This window comes from Eucalyptus grandis, chromosome 6 (assembly GCF_016545825.1).
Source record: "Eucalyptus grandis isolate ANBG69807.140 chromosome 6, ASM1654582v1, whole genome shotgun sequence".
NCBI classification, from domain to species: domain Eukaryota; kingdom Viridiplantae; phylum Streptophyta; class Magnoliopsida; order Myrtales; family Myrtaceae; genus Eucalyptus; species Eucalyptus grandis.
The window spans coordinates 15,246,380-15,270,941 of NC_052617.1; the positions used below are offsets into that span (position 1 = coordinate 15,246,380).

General features: G+C 40.3%; 2 protein-coding genes and 1 long non-coding RNA gene across 3 annotated transcripts; all 3 read right to left on the reverse strand.

Moving 5' to 3' along the window:
- Positions 1-396: 396 nt before the first annotated feature.
- Positions 397-5,624, reverse strand: LOC104448458 (probable disease resistance protein At4g27220). The gene is made up of 3 exons (XM_039315654.1): positions 5,195-5,624; positions 1,948-4,634; positions 397-636 (listed from the first exon to the last, which is right to left on the reverse strand). The coding sequence occupies exons 1-2, from the start codon at positions 5,622-5,624 to the stop codon at positions 3,454-3,456; spliced, it is 1,611 nt and encodes a 536-aa protein (XP_039171588.1). The 3' UTR covers positions 397-636; positions 1,948-3,453.
- Positions 5,625-5,650: 26 nt separating this feature from the next.
- On the reverse strand, positions 5,651-8,206 carry LOC120294862. The gene is made up of 3 exons (XR_005552214.1): positions 7,962-8,206; positions 6,844-6,912; positions 5,651-6,102 (listed from the first exon to the last, which is right to left on the reverse strand). It is a non-coding gene; the product is annotated as an uncharacterized LOC120294862 (long non-coding RNA).
- Positions 8,207-15,781: 7,575 nt separating this feature from the next.
- LOC104448560 (gamma-glutamyl hydrolase 2) lies at positions 15,782-21,040 on the reverse strand. Its single transcript, XM_010062418.3, has 10 exons — positions 20,359-21,040; positions 19,693-19,779; positions 19,317-19,406; positions 18,744-18,838; positions 18,297-18,357; positions 17,607-17,696; positions 17,411-17,473; positions 16,446-16,534; positions 16,169-16,261; positions 15,782-16,070 (listed from the first exon to the last, which is right to left on the reverse strand). The coding sequence occupies exons 1-10, from the start codon at positions 20,851-20,853 to the stop codon at positions 16,037-16,039; spliced, it is 1,197 nt and encodes a 398-aa protein (XP_010060720.2). The 5' UTR covers positions 20,854-21,040; the 3' UTR covers positions 15,782-16,036.
- Between the last annotated feature and the right edge of the window lie 3,522 nt (positions 21,041-24,562).

Below are 24,562 nucleotides of genomic sequence, written 5' to 3' on the forward strand. Positions count from 1 at the left end.
TCTGTCCATAAACTTATAAGGGTCCATTAGATATTTTCCTCAGCCAGAGACAGGTACAAACCTCATCGTGCCAAGACGTCCCTGTGTTTAGTTCATATCGTCAGGCGTCTTCCTATGTGTTCTGAATTTAAGTGCTAGGATTTCCCTGCTAAAACCAGAGGACGAGAATGGGTTTCTGCATGAAAACCTTCTCGAGAGCATTAGTCACAAGCTGGCTGCTCACATGATTTCTAAGATGGTCAACATTGCGGATGCCATTAAAGCGCGTCAAGTGAAATAGCCACTAATCTGCTCCAAACCAAGAGCACCTCCCACAGTAGATTATACTTTAAAGTAGTAGACAATCAAATTCATATCCACATCAATTCTTTAAAGAGTCAGTTGGGGGGGGGGATGGACAGAGAAATGTTTCACGAGGTAGAAATAAGGGATAATACAAACCCAAGACTCCAGAAACCTGACGTAGTTATCATAGATTATAAAATAAGGCATGAATTAACCATATGTCATCACAAAGTTCAGAGGTACTTTAAACATAAATCGAGCACATTGATGTAGCAATGGCGTTGAGGTTGATGTCCACTGCCATCAGAAGACAATTCATACTCAAAAGGATCCTCCATCGCTTTCATCAGTCTGGAACCAGAAATATTCTTTTGTTAGTAGCTCGCAAAGTGGGTCCAAAGGACCTAAAAGCAGTTGAGAAAGGGAGAGGGAGAGGGGTTTTTCTATAGTTGGCGAGCAATTGATCCCCCAGGACCTTTCTCGTACTCATACCCAATATCATTGCATACCGCATGACTATGCATGAGAAATCTATATACAGATCGTGGTGCATTTTGAGAGAGCTTAGAAAAACTTGAACTGGCCAATTCGCTTCTTGACACCTAAGTCAATCTTATTTCTGTCCAATATTTGCGCTTCCAAAAGATCAGCCCTCATAGATTTCACGAGGTTCCAGATATAGCTAACCCCTCATTTCTTTTTCTATTCCAAAAACAATTTGAAGGCATTAGAGACTTCTTTGAATGATAAAACCTAATCGAATTAAAGAGAGAACATAAACAAACTAAAGAAATTAGAGACTCCTCCGGCCAACCGAACTTAATCAAATTTAAAAGAAAGGAATTCAAAAGTTCAAATATGCAATCGAAAATACAAAGTCCATCAAAAGTATTCATGAAGAATAGTGATCAATTTAAAAAGCAACAGAAGACTTGAAATTGAAAATAGAAGTACTGGATGAGGTAAAACAGAAAAGACAACAAAAAGAAAAGGTACAAAGCATATAACATGCTCTCTTAAACCATCCCAACCAATAAAGTAGAACTTCCCAATCAAATTTTACTTTTACTAGGCTTTAGCATCTTCCCAACAAGGATGTCATGATAAATTTCAATTTTTTCGTATGAGAAACTCTGCAGCCACTAATCATTTGTTATCTCCATGTCGTGATCATTTTGTGACCACAAAAACTGATCATTTATGAAAGAGGGATTTCCATATCAGCATATGCACAATTTCGTATACTCAGAATGGCTTTCTTTTAAAAATCGGCGTGAGAAACATCTTCTAAATATACGAGTGCCTTGGCCCAAAAATAAAAAAAAAATAAAAAAAAAAACGGAGAGAGCAAGGACAATTGCCATTGTTATTCATTCAAAGTTAAGGGAGATCTTTTTTTTTTTTTAAAATAACTTTTTAACATTGCTAAGGTCTAATAATAACATGGCTACTCTGCTGCACTTTCAAGCAGTAATAGAATTCAATTATCAGTGTGTAGCACAGGCCTAATTGCTAGTTTCAAAGCAGTTATGCGGTATAACACTTGCTATAAAAGTTTTGGAAAAAAAATGAATTTCCCATACTGCGGGAGAACAGATCCTTACAAGGGACCACCAAGGGAGATAGAAAGGATAAAATAAGTAAAATTTGTGGGTTACTTACCAAGAAACTTGATGAAGTGTTCAAGTGAAGAACGGGCAAGGGGATGATCCCACTCAGCGACTCCCACATCTGCCGATTTATCCGAATCTCTTGAAGAGAAGGGGGAGGAGAAGGCAGCCCATTGTCAAGCAGGGGCAGCTGCAGAGGAATCCTCTTCAGTTTTGGACAATTGTCTATAGAAACCCTCTGGAGGGAATTGCATCTCATGATCCCATCACATACACTCTTCAGTTCCGGAAGTTTATGTAGAACCAGGTTCATTAACTTCGGGAAGGAGAAGTACGTCATTTTGGCAACAGTGCCCATTATCAACTCTATGCCCTTGCTGTCTTGGACTACTATATCTTCGAGGAAAGGAGATGGAGCACCATGTCTTGCGTCAGCAGCACCCTCTTCATGTTGTTGCATCCATTTACTTCAAGATGTCTAAGGCGACAAGTGGCTTCACTTGGCAATGGCCCATGTATTATCTCCTCTAAGTTCTCACAACTAATGGTTACAATCTCCTCCAGATTTGGAAGGTGAGCAGTCAGCCACTCCCATTCCATCACTCTCTTCATTTTATGACACCGGGACAATACCAATGATTGCACACTTTCCGGAAGCAGAACGCAGCCATCACCACTTGTTCCATCTACACTCCCGGCGATACGGTCGCAACTATCAATGAGTAACAACCTCTCAGTGTCAATCCCACACCAAAGGACCTCACCGCTTCGTTCACCCATCATGAGCCTGTAGCATGCGGATCCATTTCGCTCAAGACACCCCACGCATGCATTGAATGTTTCCACATCGGAAACAGAACAATAAAGTTCCTCCACCTCCAGTAATTTTACCTCTTCTCCCACCCTTAGCTCATTAATCGAGAGATATTGCAAGTTCACCAGCTTCCCCAACACTCCCTCCGGTAATGTCTGGATCTCTGCAAGAAGTAGGGCGAGGCACCTCAGGTTTGCCAACATCTCCATGCCCTCTGGCACTTCTCCAAGACTTCTACACTCAGTGAGGTCCAACTTTCTTAGGGATCGCAACTTTCCTACATAAGGAATAAAACGCAATGAGGAACAACCTTGCAGTAACAGTGCTTCCAAGCTCTCCAACTCAGAGATGGAGTCCGGTAATTCCGTGATTCCGGTGCAGCTGAGATCTAGAACAGTCAGCCCCTTTAGATGTCCAAAGAAAGATCCATGGATGACTGCCAAGGTGGAATTGCTATGCAAAGACAGCCTCGTCAGTTTAGGGCAATTTGGCGATATGCCGTATGGGATTTCTTCTATTTTGTTGCCATGTAAAAGACTTTCTCTAGACGATCGGTCCAGAATACGTCCTCCGGTATTTCTCTCAAACCCATAATGGCCTTAAACATGTGAGTTGTGCTCGGCACCATATGCAATGCCATGTCCCTTGTCAATGGGTGTAGACACCGATCCCCTTCTTCAAAATCCAACAGGCCAGCCCCTTCTATTTTACCCAATATTTCGTTACCCCGTTCGTACAGTCTATTCAGGTGGCAATTCCACCTAACAAACCCTCATCTATCAAAGACTCTATGTAAAACTTTCTGCCATCTGCTGAAAGGAAATCTCCAAAACAAAGGATTAAATGCAGGAAACACTGTTGCACTTGTTCATTACCCAAGTTCAAGTAACTGAGCTGCAGTCTCTTGAACACGTCAAGCTCCAGCCTTAGGTCTTCTAAATTTTGCAACATGCATCTCCAATCATGCTCTTTCGCTCCTCTCATGCGAGTTGCAATCTCAATGATCCCAAGTGGCAGACCAGAACACCTATTAAGAAGAGACCTTGCAATTTGTCCAACTTCCCCAGATAGTTCTCCCGCAAAGCCATACGTCCTTGAAAATAACCTCCAAGAATCTTCCTCCTTGAGAAGTTCTATCTTCATTTGCTTTTGACAGAGCATCATACGACACACATCTAGTGATCGAGTTGTCACTACCAACCGTAGTCTGCCCATTCCAACCGGAATACCCACATCCTTAACTTCAAAGTGCATCCAAAGGCCATCTAAAATAAGGATGGGTCTCTTCTTCACCTTCAGATGTCCACACAATAGGCCCGCCCTTCTTTTCAAGTCCTTCTCATTTGAAAGATTGTCTAGTCCGACTGCATTGGCAATCGCTTCTTGTAGCGCATAAACACTAAAATCCTGAGGTACATCAACCCAGAATACATCCAATGCACGATACTCAAGGAGTCTATTATAGACATTCCTCAAAATGGCCGTCTTGCCCACTCCGCCCATACCATAAACACCAATTACGAAATCCTTGCTCTGCATTATAAAGCAAACAATCTCATCCACCTTCTGCAGAGTTTCTTTGCCTACTAATTCTTCTATTGTCACCGAGGGAGATGTTTTGCGACATCTAACCGTCGCCTCTTGCCGAAATCTTCCTGGAACTAAAAGAATCTGTTCGACTTCTTTGCACAGCCCTTCCACCTCTGCTACTTTCTCCGGTGGAAAAGATATTCCTTCTCTGATTGCCTGAACCACACTCCCATATTCTTCTTCTGTCCTCGTCCACTTCGACTTCAGCTCGTTCATGTCCGCTCGGCGACTGCTGATGAGTTCTTCCAGCTTTCTTTTGAGAGACGTCATATTCGCGTCGGCAAGCCCACGGGTACCTCGTTGACTCTTAGCCAGTCCAAGATGCGTTCTCGCACCTAAACACAATTATAAGTGAAAATTCACTGTTGGGTACTCCTTAGATATATTTTATAGGTATGTTACACTCATGCAAATAAAAAATTGTAACTTTGTATTCACTTTTTTGAACAAAAATATTACATGCAACATTCGATACAATAATTAATATGTATTGTAGCCATTGATGTCACGATAGTGAAATACTGCCGACTCCATATCATGAGCTCTTCAGTAGAAAGAATTGATTTAAAATTAAAAGTCATGGGAATTATCTTTGATAAATAATTTAACCATATAAGCCAATGCTCATGTAGAAGATCGGAGGGGACAGGGAGAGCCATGGCTTTTCAAGATTTGAATGCCACACTTCAAAACATTTGTCTTTTCGTTTTCAAAGATCTAGTGATTATCAATGACCGACTCTAAAACTCCCTTTTCCTATTAATTCCTGACCATTTTCAGTTTCTCTATACCTCTATCACTTTTCTTAGGTGAAGATTAGAAGACAAATAAGGCAGCCTGCACAAACTTCAACATATGCCAAATTTAGAGATGAAATTTAGAGATGCACACATACCATGTGGAACCTCTGTATTGAGTTCTCCCTCTTTGGCATTCAGCGGGCGTGGTATGTTGGTTAAAGCAGAACCAGACTGATTGGGAAAATTCATCTCAGCCGATGGAAGAAAGGCTGACGAACCTGCACCATAGCTCAGGTACGGCATGGCAACAAATGAAGTCTTACACCGAGCAACTTCACTGCCCACAGTCAAGGGCTGATGCAAACTCTGTGTGAGGTTGGATGAACCTTCATCATTGCCTTGTCTCTTGCTCGATTCCACTGCTCTTTCACCCTTCAGCACCTCTGGTGCTTCTGATCCTACCCCAGCAAACTGCGCCTTGATCCTCTTCGTGTCTCCAACATACTCATTCTCGCAGAAGTTAGACTTCCGCTTGTTATTAGGCAGAACCTCAACAACTGAAAGTGGATCCAATGCTCTCGGCATTTCCCTGCATCCCACGAAAGGGTAAACAGATGGAGGCTTTCTTATATAACATACATGGGAGACAGATTTCAAACTGTGCTCTTCAGATTGAAAACCACAATTTGCTTCTGTTTTAAAAAAGCAAATGCTCTTTATGTAGGTGATCTGAGGGGATAGAGAGCCATTGCTTTTCAAAATTTAAATTTCACACTAGGGAGTATTGTTCTGTCCATTTTCAAAGATCTATTAATCGTCAATGACCGACTCTTAAGCTCCTCTCTTCCTATTAGTTCATGTTTATTTTGTGTTTTTCTATAACTATCAGAAATCTGAGGTCCTGCCTATACCCCTATTATTAGGTGAAGATTAGAAGACAAATTAAGCATCCTGCACAAGCTTTTACAAAAGGGGAATTGGGAGATGCACATACCTTGGGGAACCTCCGTATCGGGTTCTTCCTCTTCTGCATTCAGTGGGCATGGCATGTTAGACAAATCCTCTGCATTGGGTTATTCAGTGGGCATGGCATGTCAGACAAATCAACAACAAATTATTAGGCAGAAACTCAACAAGCTCCCATAATTTAAATGCCGCACTCGGCATTTCACCTGTAACCCACAGAAGAGTGAACAGATATGTTTCAAGTGACTGGGTACCAACAAGCAAGACCCTGGGAACTTCTTTTGAAAAGACAGGAAACAATGCTCAAATTTTGCTCTTCAGATTAAAAACTATTGCTCTGTCGTTTGCTTCTTATACACAAGCCCGGCTTAGTTTTTCTGTGAATGACTCGGATGCAGCAAATTGTTCTACCAACTCAAAATTTCAGCCTATATAAACCTATATGTGAAATCATAGATTCATAACGAAAAAATGGGACGGGAATTGGAGATTTGTAAGGATAAAAGATTTGGTGAAGTGAGCATGAAAAGTGGAATTAGAGATGCATGCATGCCATGTGGAACCTCCATATTGCGTTCTCCCTCTTTGGCATTCAGTGGGCACAGTTTTCAAACTGTGCTCTTCAGATTGAGAACTATATTTTGCTTCTGTCTTAAAAACGGATGCTCTTTATGCAGGTGATCTAAGGGGATAGAGAGAGCCATTGCTTTTCAAAATTTAAATGTCACACTTAGGAGCACTGTTCTGTCCATTTTCAAAAATCTATTAATTATCAATGACTGACTCTTAAGCATCCTGCACGAGCTTTTACAAAAGGGGAATGGGGAGATGCACATACCTTGGGGAACCTCCGTATGGGGTTCTTCCTCTTCTGCATTCAGTGGGCGTGGCATGTTAGACAAATCCTCTGCATTGGGTTATTCAGTGGGCAAGGCATGTCAGACAAATCAACAACAATTTATTAGGCAGAAACTCAACAAGCTCCCATAATTTAAATGCTGCACTCGGCATTTCGCCTGTAACCCACAGAAGAGTGAACAGATATGTTTCAAGTGACTGGGTACCAACAAGCAAGACCCTGTGAACTTCTTTTGAAAAGACAGGAAACAATGCTCAAATTTTGCTCTTCAGATTAAAAACTATTGCTCTGTCGTTTGCTTCTTATACACAAGCCTGGCTTAGTTTTTCTGTGAATGACTCGGATGCAGCAAATTGTTCTACCAACTCAAAATTTCAGCCTATATGAACCTATATGTGAAATAATAGATTCATAACGAAAAATGGGACGGGGAATTGGAGATTTGTAAGAATAAAAGATTTGGTGAAGTGAGCATGAAAAGTGAAATTTTGAGTCAAGCTCACCAAAACCCAACGTAATTGTCCAATTTGATTATTTGGAAGTTTCCAAACTCCTAACATCACATAATTTGCTGCTACATCTAAGATTCTCTCTCAACATTATTTCATGGCCCCGGCTAAGCTGCACCCTCAAGTTCTTCAATTTGCTTGATTTCTATTTTACGCCAATCAATTGTAACGATGGACGGTAAACTATCCAGTTTGCCCGCATCTAGTATGGCTTGGCTTGACCAAAGGCTTTCAACCCCAGTTGGAGTTGAGAACGATTGAAGTGGAAGCCATCAGTCAAGCCAATTATGTAACTTGGCGTTGATAAACCAATAAAAATCTTCGCTCTTTGCTCAACGGGAACATTAATTATCTTATTTGATAGAGAACGCCTTCCGGGAAAAAGCTCCAGAAACAAGACCAGACATGATTATTGCTTATTTTCTGTTCCAAATTTGGCCGATTAAACAATTTAAGTGTCTTATGTTTCTTACAGATATAGAAGATCTGGAAATTTGAGTAGAAAAATCCTATAATAGAGCGTCACGAGTTGCAACAGAAAATTCAGACAGGCATGCAATTGCATAACGAGGGCAAAAGACAACGTACAATGAGGAGGACTGAAGTTCCAGTCCAGTTGCTAATCTCTGGCGTCGATATGTTCCTTCAGCCCCTGATCACACGCCCTCGACTCCGGTTACAGCAAAACTCCCATGGCCCGGCTTCAACTGCCCGCTCGAGTTCTTCTCCCTCGATCTCGATCTCGATCTCGATCTCGTTCGCATGGAAATTTGGAGAGGTGGGATACGGCGAGAGGAAATAAGGAAGAGGGAAGGTAGAGAGGAGGAAGAAACCACAATATAGGTATCGATTGTCGTGCTCGGCACATCTGCACCGTTCGTTTTCAAACGAGCACAGACTATCGTTGGATTATGTAAATCACCCCCCAACCCCACCCCACAAAAAAAAGAGCACCAAACAAAAAAAAAAAAAAAAAAAAAAAAAAAAAAAAAACAGAGAAATTTTATTTGCGTTCAAAATTTCCGAAAATTGATTCCATAAAAAAAACCACCCGGTGTTCCCAAATCATTGACTAGAATTACGAAATTGCATTTAAATTTACTTCTTTGTTTTTTCTATATGAAAAATTACTCAAGATGCATAAAAAAAAAAAAAAAACTAATTATGTCATGATTGCTTGATTTGCATCTATTATAGGGAAGTATAATTATCACGACCCTCGCCCAGCTACGACGATGCTCGGCCTCGTCGGGGGCCGGCGAGTCTCGCCGTGGCTGGGCGAGGCCGCCGGCCATGGATGAGGCGGACCGGCCAAAAGAAGAAAAAAAGAATAAATAATAAATAATAAATAATAAATAAATAAGAAAATATAAAAATAAAATAAAAATATTTAAAAATTAAAAGAAATAAAAAAAAATTATACAAATTTACTAAACATGTTTCTATTCTTTTTATATTTTTTGGAGCATTTACTAAACGCGTTTTTGTTCAAAAATTGTTCCTTGGAATGCAAACACTTTTTTCTATTTCTGTTTCCTAGAACAATTTTTAAACGTAAACGTTACTAAACGCATCCTAAATTGCCTTCCTTTTATGTTACGTAGGTTGATTGCCATGCGCGGAGGTTGATTCCTCAGATTTTAGTCATCTTGGTTGATTTCGTACATAGTCGTGTTAGTCGGCAATTTCAGCAAACGTACATCACAAGCATTGTTGAAATGATGGTTTATTGAGTTTACTAAGTTGCTGAAGTACTGAATGTTGAGATTTATGCTGCTTTGAGCTTAAATGGCACAAGTCAAGGACAAATCCGAGGATACTGCTATTTTTGTTTCGGTTTACTATAGACTGTACTTTTTCCAATTTTATACTAGTTTTTTGTGGTATGAGTTTTGTGAGGGATTCTTCAAAAAAAGTTTCTCATTATACTTTGTTCTATAACATACTTTAATTTCGGATTTTTTTGGACTTCGTATGTTCAAAATATATTTAAAAAACTAAAGAGGGTTTGAAACAGTTTTCTCGGATTTTTACTGACCTTTACTTGGTTTTTATTTTCAACGAAATTTTCAAAAAAAGATTTGGAAAAATGTTAAGCAAGAAAATTTTTAGACCACATCTTAAACTATAATGTGCAATTTTTTTCCATCATTTTTGGAACTCATTTAAACATGCAAAATGCCTATTTTTGGATTTGTTTTAGTTCAGAAATTCGACCATGTTTTCACCCGACTTATTTGAAATATTGAGAGTTGTACAAGCTAAACTGGATTTTGATATCTTCATGAAAAATGTTCTTGAGAGTCTTGACCACATCATGTTAAAGTTTCATGATTTTTCAAGTTGATTCACTTGACAAATGCCATTGATTTCTAAAGGCAGGCGAGTTTACTTTGGATTTTGAATAAATCCTTTCTTAACTTGTCTTTTGGCTGGTATTGCCAACTGATTGTTTTACACTATTTTTCTAGCTTACAAATCATCGAAAGATTGTTGATGTTAAAGTTGATCCAATTTCTATGCATTAGCACAATGGATGGTATGTTAAATTCAATTATTAAATTGTTGCACCATGGGATGAGTGTGTGATTTGAAAATGCTGTTGATTCCTGGGATGGCGATGCACCGGGTTGTAGTTGAGGGGTGTAAGATAGTTCCCTCGGAGGATTAAGGGTGTGACAATTCCCCAGATGTCCTCGCAACACCATGGGTGTGATATGCCTGGAAGGGTAAATGGGTTCTTTCATATGCTTGAGGGGTGTAACATGGTTCCCGCAGATGTCCTTGCGATGCCAGATGGGTGCAAGATGTCCAAGTGGTGATAGGGTTCCCTGAAAGATGATGGCAGTCAATTCATTGTAAATATGATCAATTGCTCTTCCAAATTTCATTCAAGCTTTACTAGGTTACTGTTTTCTCTGAAAACAGTAATGATACGTCATATACCGTACCACACAATTTTGTCCCATAATCAGGCACAACTATCAAAATGGCGATTTGCTTTTAAAATCTTGAAATTACTCATTGTTCCACCCCCGCCCTGCCCCCACACGACAATAACCCAAATTACCATAAAGGAAAAATCAAAACTAATTCACACGAAAGCAAAAGATTATTGTAATTATTCCCATTAGTAAATCAAGATAATCCTTTGTCATCTATATATCCATAAACGTCTGAAACACATCTTAGTATTTATCATGAGGAAATAAAATCCATTCATCATTGAAATGTAAACTCTTTGTAAATCATTCAACTTTTAAGTTGACCCTCAACAGTTTGACAATAAAGGAAACCAAATCTTTTCGTTCACTGAATCGTTCGAACAATCGGTGCCTATGAATGCACCATCTTTGAGCTCGGACACAGTTCTTCTCCATTCTCGATCGACTGCTGAGGGTCGCGATTGTGAACGCCGCTCCTGCTGAATAAGTCTCGCGCTAGCTAACCACATCGGATTTCTGCCGGACACATGGCGCTGCTTGGTCGAATCGTGCGAAGGCCGACGTTGTTCCAGACAGCCATGCCCCACGTGTGCCAACTCCTGATCAAGTAAGTGTTTTCCTCCGTGATTAACGCTCGCAAGTTTCGGTTCAACTAATATTTTCCTCTTCTGCTCTTGCCTTGAATCGAACTTGGGACTTGCTAAATCTGGTGCCTCCGACTTAAGGTATGGAGCTGATGACTCGTTCAAATGTGTATTTCCCTTTTGTTTTTCTTGGATAAGCGTGCATGGTTTCTGAATTTATAATAATTTGTGAGCGAATGATTACGTGAAATTCGCTTTGGATGCGTTAACCATTAAATCCACAACATGATTAGCATGCTTTCTCCTAATTTCCGGGCAACCTCAAACTCTTATTATGCTCAGTATGTGTTGAATTCTGTTTCGAGTCTTCAACTCGAATTGAGTTTTGGTATATGAATAATACATGTGGCAACCCTAATGGAGGTTTAGTGTTGGGCTATGGCTTGGGCTGCACCTCGCCATATGGAGCAATATAAATATTATTTTTTTTCTCAAGTTAATAAGGTTTAAAGAGTGACAAAAAAAAATTAGCCAATTTTTGTAATTTTTGAATTTCCATGATGAAATTTGCTTCTTTCTCTCCCCATGATTTTCCTCACAAAGGTTTTCGCATGAATTTGTGCTCTTTATTGTCCTCTGTTTTATCTTCATTATAGTTTTCGTATTGGCCGTAACAACTTGTCTTTTCAGAAAAATATAGAGCTCACCTCAAAAGCCACCAATCAAGACGGGGCATTCTCCACAACACAATCGAATTGGTGATGGTGCCGGAATAAAATTTAGTGACATGTATTCTCCTTTTCCCTTGGATAGTATATATATTACGTATTCTCAATTTGTAATGTCGTTTTTCAGCTATAGCTTGAGTGTAAACTTATATTAATATGACAAACTATTCTATTTTTTTTTTATTTTTTAGAAGACCATACAGTTCACCTCAGAAACCACGAATTAGGACTGGAGACCCTCCACAACACAATCAAATTGGTGGCAATGCTGGAATAAAAATCAATGACATGTATTCCCCCGTTTCCTTGAATAAGCATATATTGTTGGAAATTAATATCTAGAGAAAGCACACTATTTGTTATAATCAGAACATCAATATAAAGAAGACGATAACGGCTATATAATATCCTTCTTTTTATGTAAACTTACAACTCTCGGAGAAGAATAAAATAAGATATCATTGAAAAATAACATAAAATTGGAGATGAGGTACGGATAACCGAATCCCCTTAAGGCGATTAGTTCCTATCAAAGATGCTCCGCAGATTCACGAACTATGCCTCCCAAGATACAACACCTCGAACCTGTTTGGATTAGCAAACAGGACTCAGTCGAACCGTTCAATTGAATCAGCACACTCAGGAAAAACAGAAGAGTAGAAAAGTATATCAAACAGAAGAGAAGAAAAGTATATCAAAGTCTTTTTGGAATGGATTCAGAAAAACCAAAACCAAAAACCAAAACCCCTCTATGTTCCTATCTATATATATAGAGATTTTTAGTTCATGTACTAAAGAGATACATGAATTAAATAGACGCGTGTATCCATGAGATTCATGAATAAAGAGATACGTGAATCCAAGAGATTCATGTATCCAAAGATACGTGAATTCAAGAGATTAATGAACTCAATAAATACATGAATTAAACGATACATGAATCTAAGAAATTCATAAATTCAATAGATACGTGAACATAAAAGTATAGGTAATTCATGAATCCAAAAATAGATACGTGAACAGAAAAAAAAACATATCTTAATTTATTGGCTTTCGTTGATCCATTAACCATAATTATAATCATAATTACAACATATATGTTCTATAATCTCAGTTTACAACGTTATTTTCGGCTCTTTCTTGAATATAACTTACATTAATATGGATAAATTAATTCCATTCTTTTGATTTTTCAGAAGACCACATAGTATACCTCAAAAACCGCCAATCAACACCGGGGACCCTCCACAGCACAACGGAATCGGTGACGACGCCGAAATAAAAATTAGTGACATGTATTTCCCTTTTTTTCCTTGAATAAGTGTGCATGTTTCATCTCCTCGGTTTGTGATGTATACTTATTTTACATTAACATACACAAATTAACTCCAACTTTTTGATTGAATTTTGTCAAAAAAAAAAAAAAAACCGCACAGTTCCCCTCGGAAGCCGCGGATTCGCAGCGGAGACCCTCCGCAGCACAACGAAATCGGTGGGGACGCCGGAATAAAAAGTGGAGATGCTAATAAGAAAGACGGGTCTTCCTCGGCGTTCGAGCAATGATGTGGGCGTCCGTCGGTGCGATAACGATAAGCATATGGAGGAAGAAGCAGCCAAGAATTGCAATCTCCGGATCATAGATGACAATTGAAAACTCGAGGATTTTGTGCTTTGCTATGTAGAGTTAGACAAGGTTCTTACAATGATTTAGGAATGCTCGTTCTTTAATTTCGAGTACGTTTGATGTCTCCATTCGAACATTGCTCTTCTTTAGAGACTTTAATTTGCATTGATGAGGTCCTCGCCGTACTATTTCTATCCATATTTTTATCGAAGCAACACGTTTACATATTTGTGTAATTGTGCTAATTTCGATTACATGAGCGTATCCCACTTCAAAACATTGACGAGGTCGGAGTGGGCTAATCAACATCCCCCTGTTGAAAAAGGAAAACATTGGCATATACCAGTCTTTAGAGTCATTGCCGATCACTCCTATAGCTTAATTCAAGTAAGGTTGTGTTTATCACAGCATTTTTATAGATATTCGGCCCTTCAAAGGTCCGCAAACTAAAGTTTTGGTGTTTGGTAGATGTGTCGAAATGGGTAGAAACTCCATTCATAAACCCATATGTTATGGATTGAGTCATATATTATTTAACTAAATTTTGATGAACGGGTAATGTGATTTTGAGTAATAAAGTCTAACAAAATGTAGGTTTTTAATGGGTCTAAAGTCTTATCTAGACCAAAATAACGTCGTTTTAGATTCATCCTTCATGTCCTACCTACATTAGCACCGTGTAAGAGAGAGAGAAAAAAAGTCACATTGGTATTTTTCATTAGTTAGATTAAACAAAGTTAACGGAAGGAATCGATTGCACCAATTTGACAAGATTTTAGGATTTGATTGTAATTTTTGTAAGTTTTAAAAATTTAATTGCACTTTCGCGACAAGATTTAGGACTACACTTATATCTTATTCATTTTTGGAGATTTGTTTAGCATTTACTCTATTTTTTTTGGCTGAGATATATGGGTGGGTTTGAGTTGAATATGTGCCTTTTTAAACTGTTTAGCAAATAGATGGGTTAATGTGAACTTGTGACCCGCTCAAATTCAACCTAACTTATCTATTTGCCACCTCTAGTGTTTGGTAATACGATCTCTAGGCATTTTGGTGCAAATTGAGTTTTGAAAATAGTTAAAAAGCTCAAAGCACTTGTGGCAAGCTGACAACTTTTTAACGTATCAAAAAATGTCACTTCAAGTTTTTAATGAATTTTTTTATCCTAACTAAATCATCTAAACTTTAGTTTTACGCTCACCCTTACAACCAAAACAAATTCAATTGGCAGACGAGGGTATTAACAAAAGGGCTCGGATAAGTTCAAATATAACCTATGACCATCACTTGGGTCACACAACTTTACCGTCGCCTTAATGCATCTCTAGTCAAAAAATTAATTTTTTTAGATAGCTCGAGTCAAAGAACTTTGTCCAAACGTAAAGTCATTTCTGCAAAATATCCACAAACGCATTGTATATGATTTGTTGATGATATTATGAATAAATTTCTTTTCGACATAAAAGCGGGCCACGGACCTGTGACGTAATAAATAACAACCGGTTAAATGATCAAAAAGAAAAGAAAATACAGTTTATCTTGCTTCTTCTTTTTTTTCTTTTTTTGTTGTCAGAGTTATATCTTGCTTTCACCCTGTCGATTTTACACGGAAAAGAAAACTCGTACGATCACTCGACCAGCCTTCAAATATGGAAACTACTTCCCCTGACAAGATAAAGCAAACGAAGCAAACCGGTCCCCCCGGTCGGCAGTGCGCCGGTGACGAAGTTCCGCGTGACGGGCGCGTGACCCGAGCGAAACGCCCTTCACATAATATCTCCCCCATCCAACCACCGCCTCCCCCCCCCCCCGCCGGAGCCACAGGTATACCGCTCACCCCCTACCCATCCATCAACGCGGCAGCGACGGAGACCGTGCGATCGTCATCGGCCGGCGGTGCCCATCCATCTCCTCCTTCAAGCTCGCGCTGATCGGAACCGTCGTTTCAGTGTAGAGAACATCATCCGGACCGTAGAATCTGCGGTTCGCTCGGTCGGAGCGAGAGCCCTAAGTCGCTGCGGTCCTTCGGAGCCAAGCAGTGAGCGGCAATGGATGCTATGGGGATCAGGATCATGGCTATAAATATTGCAGAACTGGGCAAAGAACTACGACAGAGTTTAATCCATAGATTACGTAGCTGAAAAAAATGAAGCAATCTTCTATTTTGTTCAAATATTGATGATCCCCTTTTGCCCCTTTTGATCGGATGATTACGTTGTCCATCAAAACTTATCCAAAAAACAATTAATTCTTCTACTAACTTTTGGCATAAATAATAGTCGCAAATCAAATGAGTCCTAAAGAATTAAGATTCTTCTCCGAGCTGAACGGATAATCTTGTCATCTAAAATTCCAGGTTCATTAGGGCCTTAAATAGCTTCCTTTTTTTTCCATTTTAAGTAGGACTTTACAGTGCGGGAATATGCAGTTAATTGGGGAATTAGGGAAAAGAAATCTTTATCATTGTGTTTTCCATGCTTTCAGCACACATATATGACAACAAAACAATACTCGATCTGAGGCATCTTCCGATCAATCAAAGGAACTACTAGCAGAGAGATGACCCTAGCTCGTCCATTGATTGACTCATCAAGTCATCGATTAGTTTACAAGGTACAAATCATATGCATAGTTCGAGTTCAGATAACTAGGACAATGTTCAGCACTTGCCATTAAAATAATAATGTCCATACATCTCATGATCTCATTTGAGCAATTCAGTACAGCGCCTTCTTCAGCATAGGAGACTTGACGCCCATGAAAAATGAGGGCTTCGCAGTCACGTGAAGATATAAACCTCGTCATATCCCTTCCTATAGTCATACAAATTTAACACTACAGTCATTAAATCACAAAATTCATATGCAAAACTGATGAAGAAATGCATTGAATTGATAGCATCAGGGCTTACCCTGCTTTCCCACAATACGTGGGACTGTAATTATATATCAGATTGTCAAGCACTTTTCGAGCAGACGCCCGGTTCGTGGACTTCCTAGCCTCACTATAGGATGAAAAGTTCGAATTAGAAGTGTTTTCCCTTCAATCTGAGTGGAAAGCAAACACTTAACCACAAGCACAGTTCATGTAACCATAATTGTGTATGATGCATGATATTTAAGAACTTTGACATGGAAATTCAAAACGCAACTTGCTTTGCAGCATGAAATTACTCAACAAATTCTGACCTAACAAAGAAGTTCGCTACATGCTGTGTAACTTGAATGGCATCATCTGAGTGTGGTATCATGGACAAACCCCATTCGAAAGCATTTTTCTGCACAATATCAAGAAAGCCAAGGTGGAAAATATTATCCCAAGGACAATCACAGATTTAGCTCCCCAAGATATTTAAGATATTTAAGCAAATGAATCATGTTTAAGTCAAAGCCTTAAGAGAGAGAGAGAGAGAGATCATGTCCTAGAGGACATATTAAACTCAAATTGCCCAGTCTCCTAAATTTTGCCTAACAATTTCTGCGAGACTCAGGCAAATTGTGCCACAAGGTCTTCACAAGAGAAGTCAAACAGCAAAAAAATCAGGAGACGTTGCAGGAAACTAGTATCAAACAATATGTATTAGAATCTACAATAGCAAGAAGAAGTCATTTTCCTCTAAATACGCAGACAGGAAAAGATTGAATTCATAGCCCATGATCGTGTGCTCAGCAGGAAGGCAATGAATTTAATATGGAGCATCTTGGATAAAGCTAAAACCTGCTAGAAGAGAGCCCAAATCTCTACATTTGGAAATTCAACTATCATGATTTTTGGGTAGCTTCTTCCTCATGATGCTGCATTTGGTAGTGTCAAAACCCTATAGAAGGTGCATGTTCCATTTGGCACCAACACAGCATTATCATCATGCAGTCAAATTGTTGTGCAAAATATTGTTCCTTTGACCTAACTTGGTAGAAGAGTTATATCAGGAATTTTGAATGGCAACAAGCTACAAAAAAGGCCAACTTAATTATATTTGCCAGATAACAAATTAAAATCTGGCATATTATGATGGATCATCTAGCTGAATAGGCTTAATATGCATCCAATAGTGAGATGTTCGGTATGAAAGCCACTACATCAAGCAATGTGCCTTTCCTAATCAAATGAGATTGGTGTTGAACAAGAAGAAAAGCATGAAACTAACTATTACCTCTGGATGCCATTGGAAAGCAGTTACAGGGTAACTGTGTGCTTGGACTGTGGAGACATAGACCTGGTAATAGAGTTCCTCAAAGAACTTAATGTTATTCTCACAAATAACTGAAATAAGCAGTAACATAAAATATCTTTTTCACTGCAATATATCACTTCAGACATGACATAAGAGGTAGTTGGTTATATTCAACCTTGTTGTCTCCATCCATGCTGGTTGTCAAGACCTTAAAGAAATTCGTTAAGTCAGTGCTCCGAATCAGTCTTTCTGGCGATATGCCATACTGCAACACAAATGAATAGTTGGATTAGAAAAGAGGATCGCATATATCAAGAATAGGTGAGATAACTGAGATTTAAGTCTTAATGAAAATAGAATGGTCCCAATCACGCTTGTGAAATAAAAAATATAGCATAACATGCAACGGGGAAAAAAAATCCTGGGCCAGTATATATAAAATAATAATAAAATAATAAAATAATAAAAATAATAAAAAACCTAAGCAAACAATCATATCATTAGCCTTTTTAGCCATTTTTAGCTATCAAAAAACTACTGGGCCCATATAAAAAACTCACAGGATGTTAGTCCACAAAACAAGCAAAACAATACATTAAAGTTGCATGACTTTTGTCTCCTCTTTTAACTTTTCCAGGATCTAACTGGTCTATCTAGACACCATCCTCTAGCAGTAACAGTTGTGTGTCATGTGTAACAGATGGCTTATATCAAAATAAGAATGCAATCCCTGCGATAATAACACTCTGCTGGAAGAAAGAGGTACATGAGGGAAAACAAAAGGAAGAGGAAACGGGGGAATCAAACAAATTCCACTTAGTATTCTCAATTAAAACCAGCAGGCTACTAAAGTCTTACAACTCACATGATGATTTTGCATGACAAGGCAATCTGTACTCAACTTTTTAAGCAAATCTGGCGGAAATCTGCAAAACAGTGGATAGATGGAAGTTAGAACTGCATCTGTAGCTGATTATGCATGACTATATCAAGCAACAGACGCCTTATACAAAGTAACCACGCATCTTCTACCCCAATAACCACTTTTGGTATACCAGGACAATCACCCGTAATAATTTGATGTAATCCACATTTCTCTTTCCAGCAAAATATTATCCCACGGCTACATAATCAGCATCATATACTAAAGTACATAAATCCAAATTGATTTTCTCATAAGAGTATAAGAAGCCAATTGGAAGCATACAGATATCCTGCTTGTTGTCAATTAAAAAAGAATACAGCTTTATCTGTCTTCATATGCGTTAGCACTTAAAAGTTGACAGTGAAAGCTTACTAGGGTGAACCATACCTTTGAAATACTGTTCCTTCAATGTTTGTGTTTCTCATAAATTGTAGAGTGGATGCTTGATCTGCAGCATTAAATTCCTCAAGAATGCTTTTGTCCTGTCATTAGGGAACTGCTAAATTATTATCAAGAGACTTTTCCACTTTCCTCTTTATACTATGAACTACACTTTCTGTGAATCATTCAGAATTTATCCGTTTGACATGGATGAAGCAACTTAAAACCTCGAGGGATTATTTGCAACACAATAGGTTGGATGTGAAATACCGCCATGCTCGTCAAGGTTAAAGCAATGGCAATCTCAACCTCGCAGCAACGACTTATGCGTTCAAGTTTTGTGCCAATAGAGGCCATAGCTTTATGCAGATGATGATCGGTCAAGTGTGCTGAGTGAAGCCATGTGAAGAGAGAAGTTTTTTTTCTGGCACGATACCTCACAAAAGGTAAAAGGTGAAAAGAAATGTTTTTTTTTTTTTTTTTTTTTTTGGTTTAAAGAACAGACCATGTAATGCGACTCTTGCATTAGAAGGACTGAAAGCATTGATGGACAATTCAAAATGGTGACAAGGGAGTTACCTTGCTGACTATCATTGTCAATAGTTCAAAGCCCAAGCAGATGGCATACAATGGGAAGTGGTCACCAGCATCATTCTTTGCCAAAACTTTCTGCAAACAATTGGCAAAGAGTACATCTAAAAATTGCAAAGCAAAAATGTACAGGACACTCATTGAAAGCATATAAAAACAAACTATTCTCTCCCAAGGCACCGAAAACGCTCGTGTGTCTTGAAGCAACGGAATTAAATTTTATGAATGAGGAACAGCACATTATTCTTAGGAAAATTTTATTGCATGAAAACAGTCAATACAAGATTGATGAAGCTCTGCCTCCAACAAATAAATAGAAACACAACATCTTAGAAATATTTAGGTGTATTAATCATAAAAGTACCTTGAAAATTGCCTCCACAGTCTCATAATACAATCCGGTTTTAGCCCACCCACCAGTAAAGAGCACTCCATTAACCATGTTGAGCTTCTGCATTTCAACCAAATATCAGCATCTAGCAATGAAAAACAAAGTGGTGGTCGCCTAAAAATCTGTACAAACACAACTCGAAGGAAACCACACTCCTCCAAACATTATACCCATCACTCGTGTAAAACTCCTCAAAAGAGGATACATAAAGCATTAACTCCACTCATCCACACATGCGAGGGAGGATGCACGTGCTGCTTGCACGCCATGAAGAAACGCGATTTGTCTCTCATGATCACTTTTTAACCATTAAGAAATGGAGAATGCTAAATTCCCTCTATTTCATAACAATCCTCGCGGAGCTAGGCATAGATGATACTGCTAATCCACCCCAAACATCATTTTTTCATAGCAATAACAATATAGTGAATCTACCCTCGCAAAGATAGAATTTAGATCCGTGCTTTCGTGGATGGCTTTACTCGGAGTCGCAAAGGAAGTGTGTTATGCTTTAGTCTGCAATTTTACGAGCAAGAGGTGATCGATTTTCAAGGATGGCGAGGTAATTAAGCTCAATCAACTATACGCGAGCTACGAAGGTCCAGAGTCCACAAACACTTCGATTCCACGGGTTTCTACCTCAAGGAGAACCTCCCGCGGCTCGTTATAAATCAACGGAATCACCCTGGCGCCGGCGGACTCGACGAACTTCACGTACGACGCAGCGATGTACGAGGCGTTGGACGCGTTGTTGAGCCTGCCGGAGGCGCCGTCCCCGGGGTGGCTGAGGATCCCGATCACCGGCCGGAAGTTGAGCTTGGGGTCGGCCGCGGGGCAGCTCGGGACGACGCCGCCGCTCGCCGCCGCCGCCGCCGCCGCCGCCGCCTCATTCTCTAGCTGGCCCGGCAGGAGGATCCCCGGCTGCGCCTTGGCTAGGGCTAGCTCCTTGGAAAAGGAGATCAAGAGGGGGATCCAGAGGTAGTTCCAGATTTCGGGGTACCTCGAGGGGGATGAGGACGAGGACGAGGACGAGGAGGCGGCGGCGGCGGCCATGGAGTCGCCGAGGGGGAGGTCGGAGGAGGCGCGGTCGGAGGAGGGGGCGAGGGAGGGATTAGCGAGGAAGTGCGAGGGCATTTTGGGGAATTCCAAGCGAGGACACGGACCCGGCTTTTGGCGTTGTCATGGAGGAGGAGGAGGGGGCCTGGGAGGTGCGAGAGCGGCGAGCTCCGGGCGCGACTGAGCTCCGGCTTGGCGATGGAAATGGCCGAGTCCAGAGAGGGAGACAGAAATAGAGAGAGTTGGAGAAGGGCGGTGGGGATGACGCGCGCGCGTGGGGAGTGAGATTTGGCCGGATACGCAACGTCGTGTTGCGGAAATAGGATTTTTCCAGACGGCGACGGGGGGGCCCGCGCGTGGACGGGCTGCTTTTTTTTTTTTTTTCTCGTGAGTCGGTTTTGGTCTTTAATCGAGATTGGGTAAGGACTAAGGAGGGAGTGACGCGCCCGAGTGGCAAAAGCGTGAATATCCGACTCGACTTTTTACCCCGATTTTGGGGTTGTCTCGTGTCCATAAGCGTGCGTCAAAAATGGCTGCTGGGCGAGCGTCAGTCCCCTGCTCCATTCGGGAATCGGACCAAAACGGTCAATGCTGGCTGACTTTCCGTCCTGCTTCTTTATGTTGAACCGAAACGAATTGAATTTTTTTTTTTTTTTGGTCGAAGAATTGAATTGTTGAAATAGATAAATAAACCTTACTCCTCTTCTGCTCGTATCTTGGCCAGTTTTCAAGATTTTATTTTTTTTGCCTTTTCTTGTTTGTGTTTTATGTGGAGAAATCTTTTGGTGGAGATGGTGAAGGATTGAGCCGGGCCCATTCCCCTAAAGTTTACTGCAGGGAGCCCAAAAGAAAATAATCCTCTGCATATTTGCACAGAAAATTAAGAAGAGGAGTTTGACTCGTGTCATAAGTCTTGATTTCTTTTTCTCTTCCTTTTTTAGAACTCGCCCAAACTTGAAGAAGGGGGTAATAAAAGGCGCATAGGAATTGAACTTCATTGAAGTTTAAAGTAATGGGGTAAAAAAATAAGATCGTTCCATTTAGTCTAAATTCAACCACGTAGGCTTCTAATTTTATAATTTGATAAGTGATAGTGATTGAGTAGATTTGAAGTTCTACTTATTGTCCCTAGGGCAAATATCAATTCGCAAAAAATGTAGTTGTTATTCGTGTACGCATGGATTTTGTTATTCGTGTACGTATGGATTGTCTTTTTCCATTGACTTGAATGTGTTTAAACGATGTGTAACGATGAAGCAAAGGGGAAACGAAGAGAAGGAAAAATCAGGAGGCGGATAGAAAAGGCCCGTGAACTGTGGGCCTTGTGGCGGCTTCCTTAGGGGAAAAAAGTGGATACGTCTTAGCTCCAACGTGACAAGTAAGAAGGCATCTCGAATTGCGCCACGTGTCCAGCGTGGGCCCGCGTTATCAGGAAATTTCCCCCCACACTTTTCGATCTCCTCTCTCCTCTCTCCTCTCTCTTCTTTCTCCCTCCTCTGCACGCTCTCTCGCCCGGGCGACTCTTCTCACTTTTCTCTCTCCTCTCTCCTCTATACCAACACACTTTCTCTTCGCCGGTGCGGACGAACAGCCGGCCACCTCGACCTCCGCGACGACCACCTCCTCCGGTATGTCCGGGAAGGTCCACAAGTGCTCGATCTGCCACAAGAGCTCCCCTACCGGCCAAGCTCTCGGTGGGCACGAGGTACCACTATGAGGCCCCCGCTCCTGCCTCCTCAGCCGCCGTCGCCTCGACTGCCAACAGGGTGAGCGTCATGGAGGGCGTGGGTCAACTCACGCGCAAAGTCAGGGGCACCGCGAGTTCAATCTGAACACCCCCGGCATTCCCGGAGTTCTCCCCCTGGTTCGCAGTCTCCGACGACGACGAGGTGGAGAACCCACATCTCTCCAAGAACCCCCGATTCCTAGTGCCGGTGAAGACAAAAGCAGCCTAAAATGGGTCGGATTGGAAACACATAGAAATCCACTCAAAAAAAAAAAGGGCGATCGGAGATAGAGAGAAGAGAGAGGAGAGAGAAAAGTGGGGAGAAATCGTGCAGAGGGGGGAGAGAGAAAAGAGAGGAGAGAGAAAAATGGGGGGAAATTTTGTTGATAATGTGGGCCATGTTGGACACGTGGCGCAATTTAAGGTGTCTTCTTATTTGTCACGTTGGAGGATTAAACGTACCGAATATTTTCTCCTTCCTTAGGCCTCGCGTTCTCACGGGCACCACAGGCTCCACGTGGTTTCCCGTGCGACCACGAGCTTAATGGGCACGTTTCTTGGGAGCGATGATCTACAGATTGACCTCACTTTTTTTTTTTCTTTTGCTAAACGCAGATTACCTCACTCGCAACACAAACTAACGTGGCTGAAAGAATATTTTATTTGAAACATTGCTTAATAAAGAAAGAATTAGAAAATCTGTCTAGTCATCTCTATAAGATTAGTACTTTTTTTATTTAGGTACTCAACACATGCTTTTATCATGAGGAATTTTTTAACCTTACGTCTCGACCAATCTTCATAAATGTGTGCAACTTCAATTACATATATTTAGTAAGACTTAACTCACATTATAACTAATACAATCCTTGATATTAATACAAGCAGCACGTTATAGGATTGGATATATACAAACCCAATGAATACCCACTTAACCAATCTCTCTTGATTGCTCAACAAATGTCATAAACAACGGTTTAACGAAATTCACTCTAATACTCCATGGCTGGCTCACTCCATGGTTGCCCCGGTTGATAGATGCGCGGGGATTTCTAACTTGATCATATGCTCAAATTCCAATGATTTTCTCTGTCAACTTATTTAGTACATAGACCAGACCATTAAATGATTCCTAGACCTTGAGAGAGTATGCACTCGTGTACTTGGACTAGTGGTGACAAACAAAGACTTATGACTTTAACTTAAATGATTCCTAAGAGTATATAGATAGACCTTGAGAGAGTATGCACTCGTGTACTTGGACTAGTGGTGACAAACAAATTGGTTGAACTGGATGTTGATGTGTTACAAGGGTGTGGACCATGTTATTCCAGTTTATATAAATCCATTTTCATGCCATATGACTGATGTGACCCATATACAAGGCTTCCGAATTCACTTGGATAATTGATATCTTAAACGCAACCATTAAATCAGCAAATTAGAATTTATATGGTAACAAGATAGAAAATTTAAAAAATAAAATAAAAATCAACAACTATTAAAAAACGATGGAAAAAAATTCTTTGAAAAAGTAAATCTAACTTCAAATAAAAAAACTGAAAATTGCTTATGTATTCATTTTTCATAGAAATATAAAACTTTGCTTTGAAATACGTATACAAAATTAAAAATTCGGCAGAGAGTTAGGGTGCGTTTGTTTGCGTTTGTTTAAAAATTGTTAGGGAATGAGAAATAGAAAAAAGTGTTTATGTTAGGGGAACAATTTTTGAACAAAAAACGCGTTTGGTAAATTTGTTCCGGAAATAAAAAATAAACGAAACACGTTTGGTAAATTTGTATAATTTTTTTATTTCTTTTATTTTTCTATTTTTTTCTTATTTTCCTTTTTCTTTTTTTCTTTTTTTTTTTCTTCTTTTGGCGGCGGCCTCGCCCGACCACGGCGAGGCTCGCCCGTGGGCGGGCGAGTCGGCCTCGCTGGCCGGGCGAGCTTGAGCTCGCCCAGATCCGGCGAGGCCGAGCTCGCCCGGCCGGCGGCGAGGCGCGGCCTCGCCGGGCCACCGCCGACGGCGACGCCGCTCGCCCAGGCGGCGCGAGGCC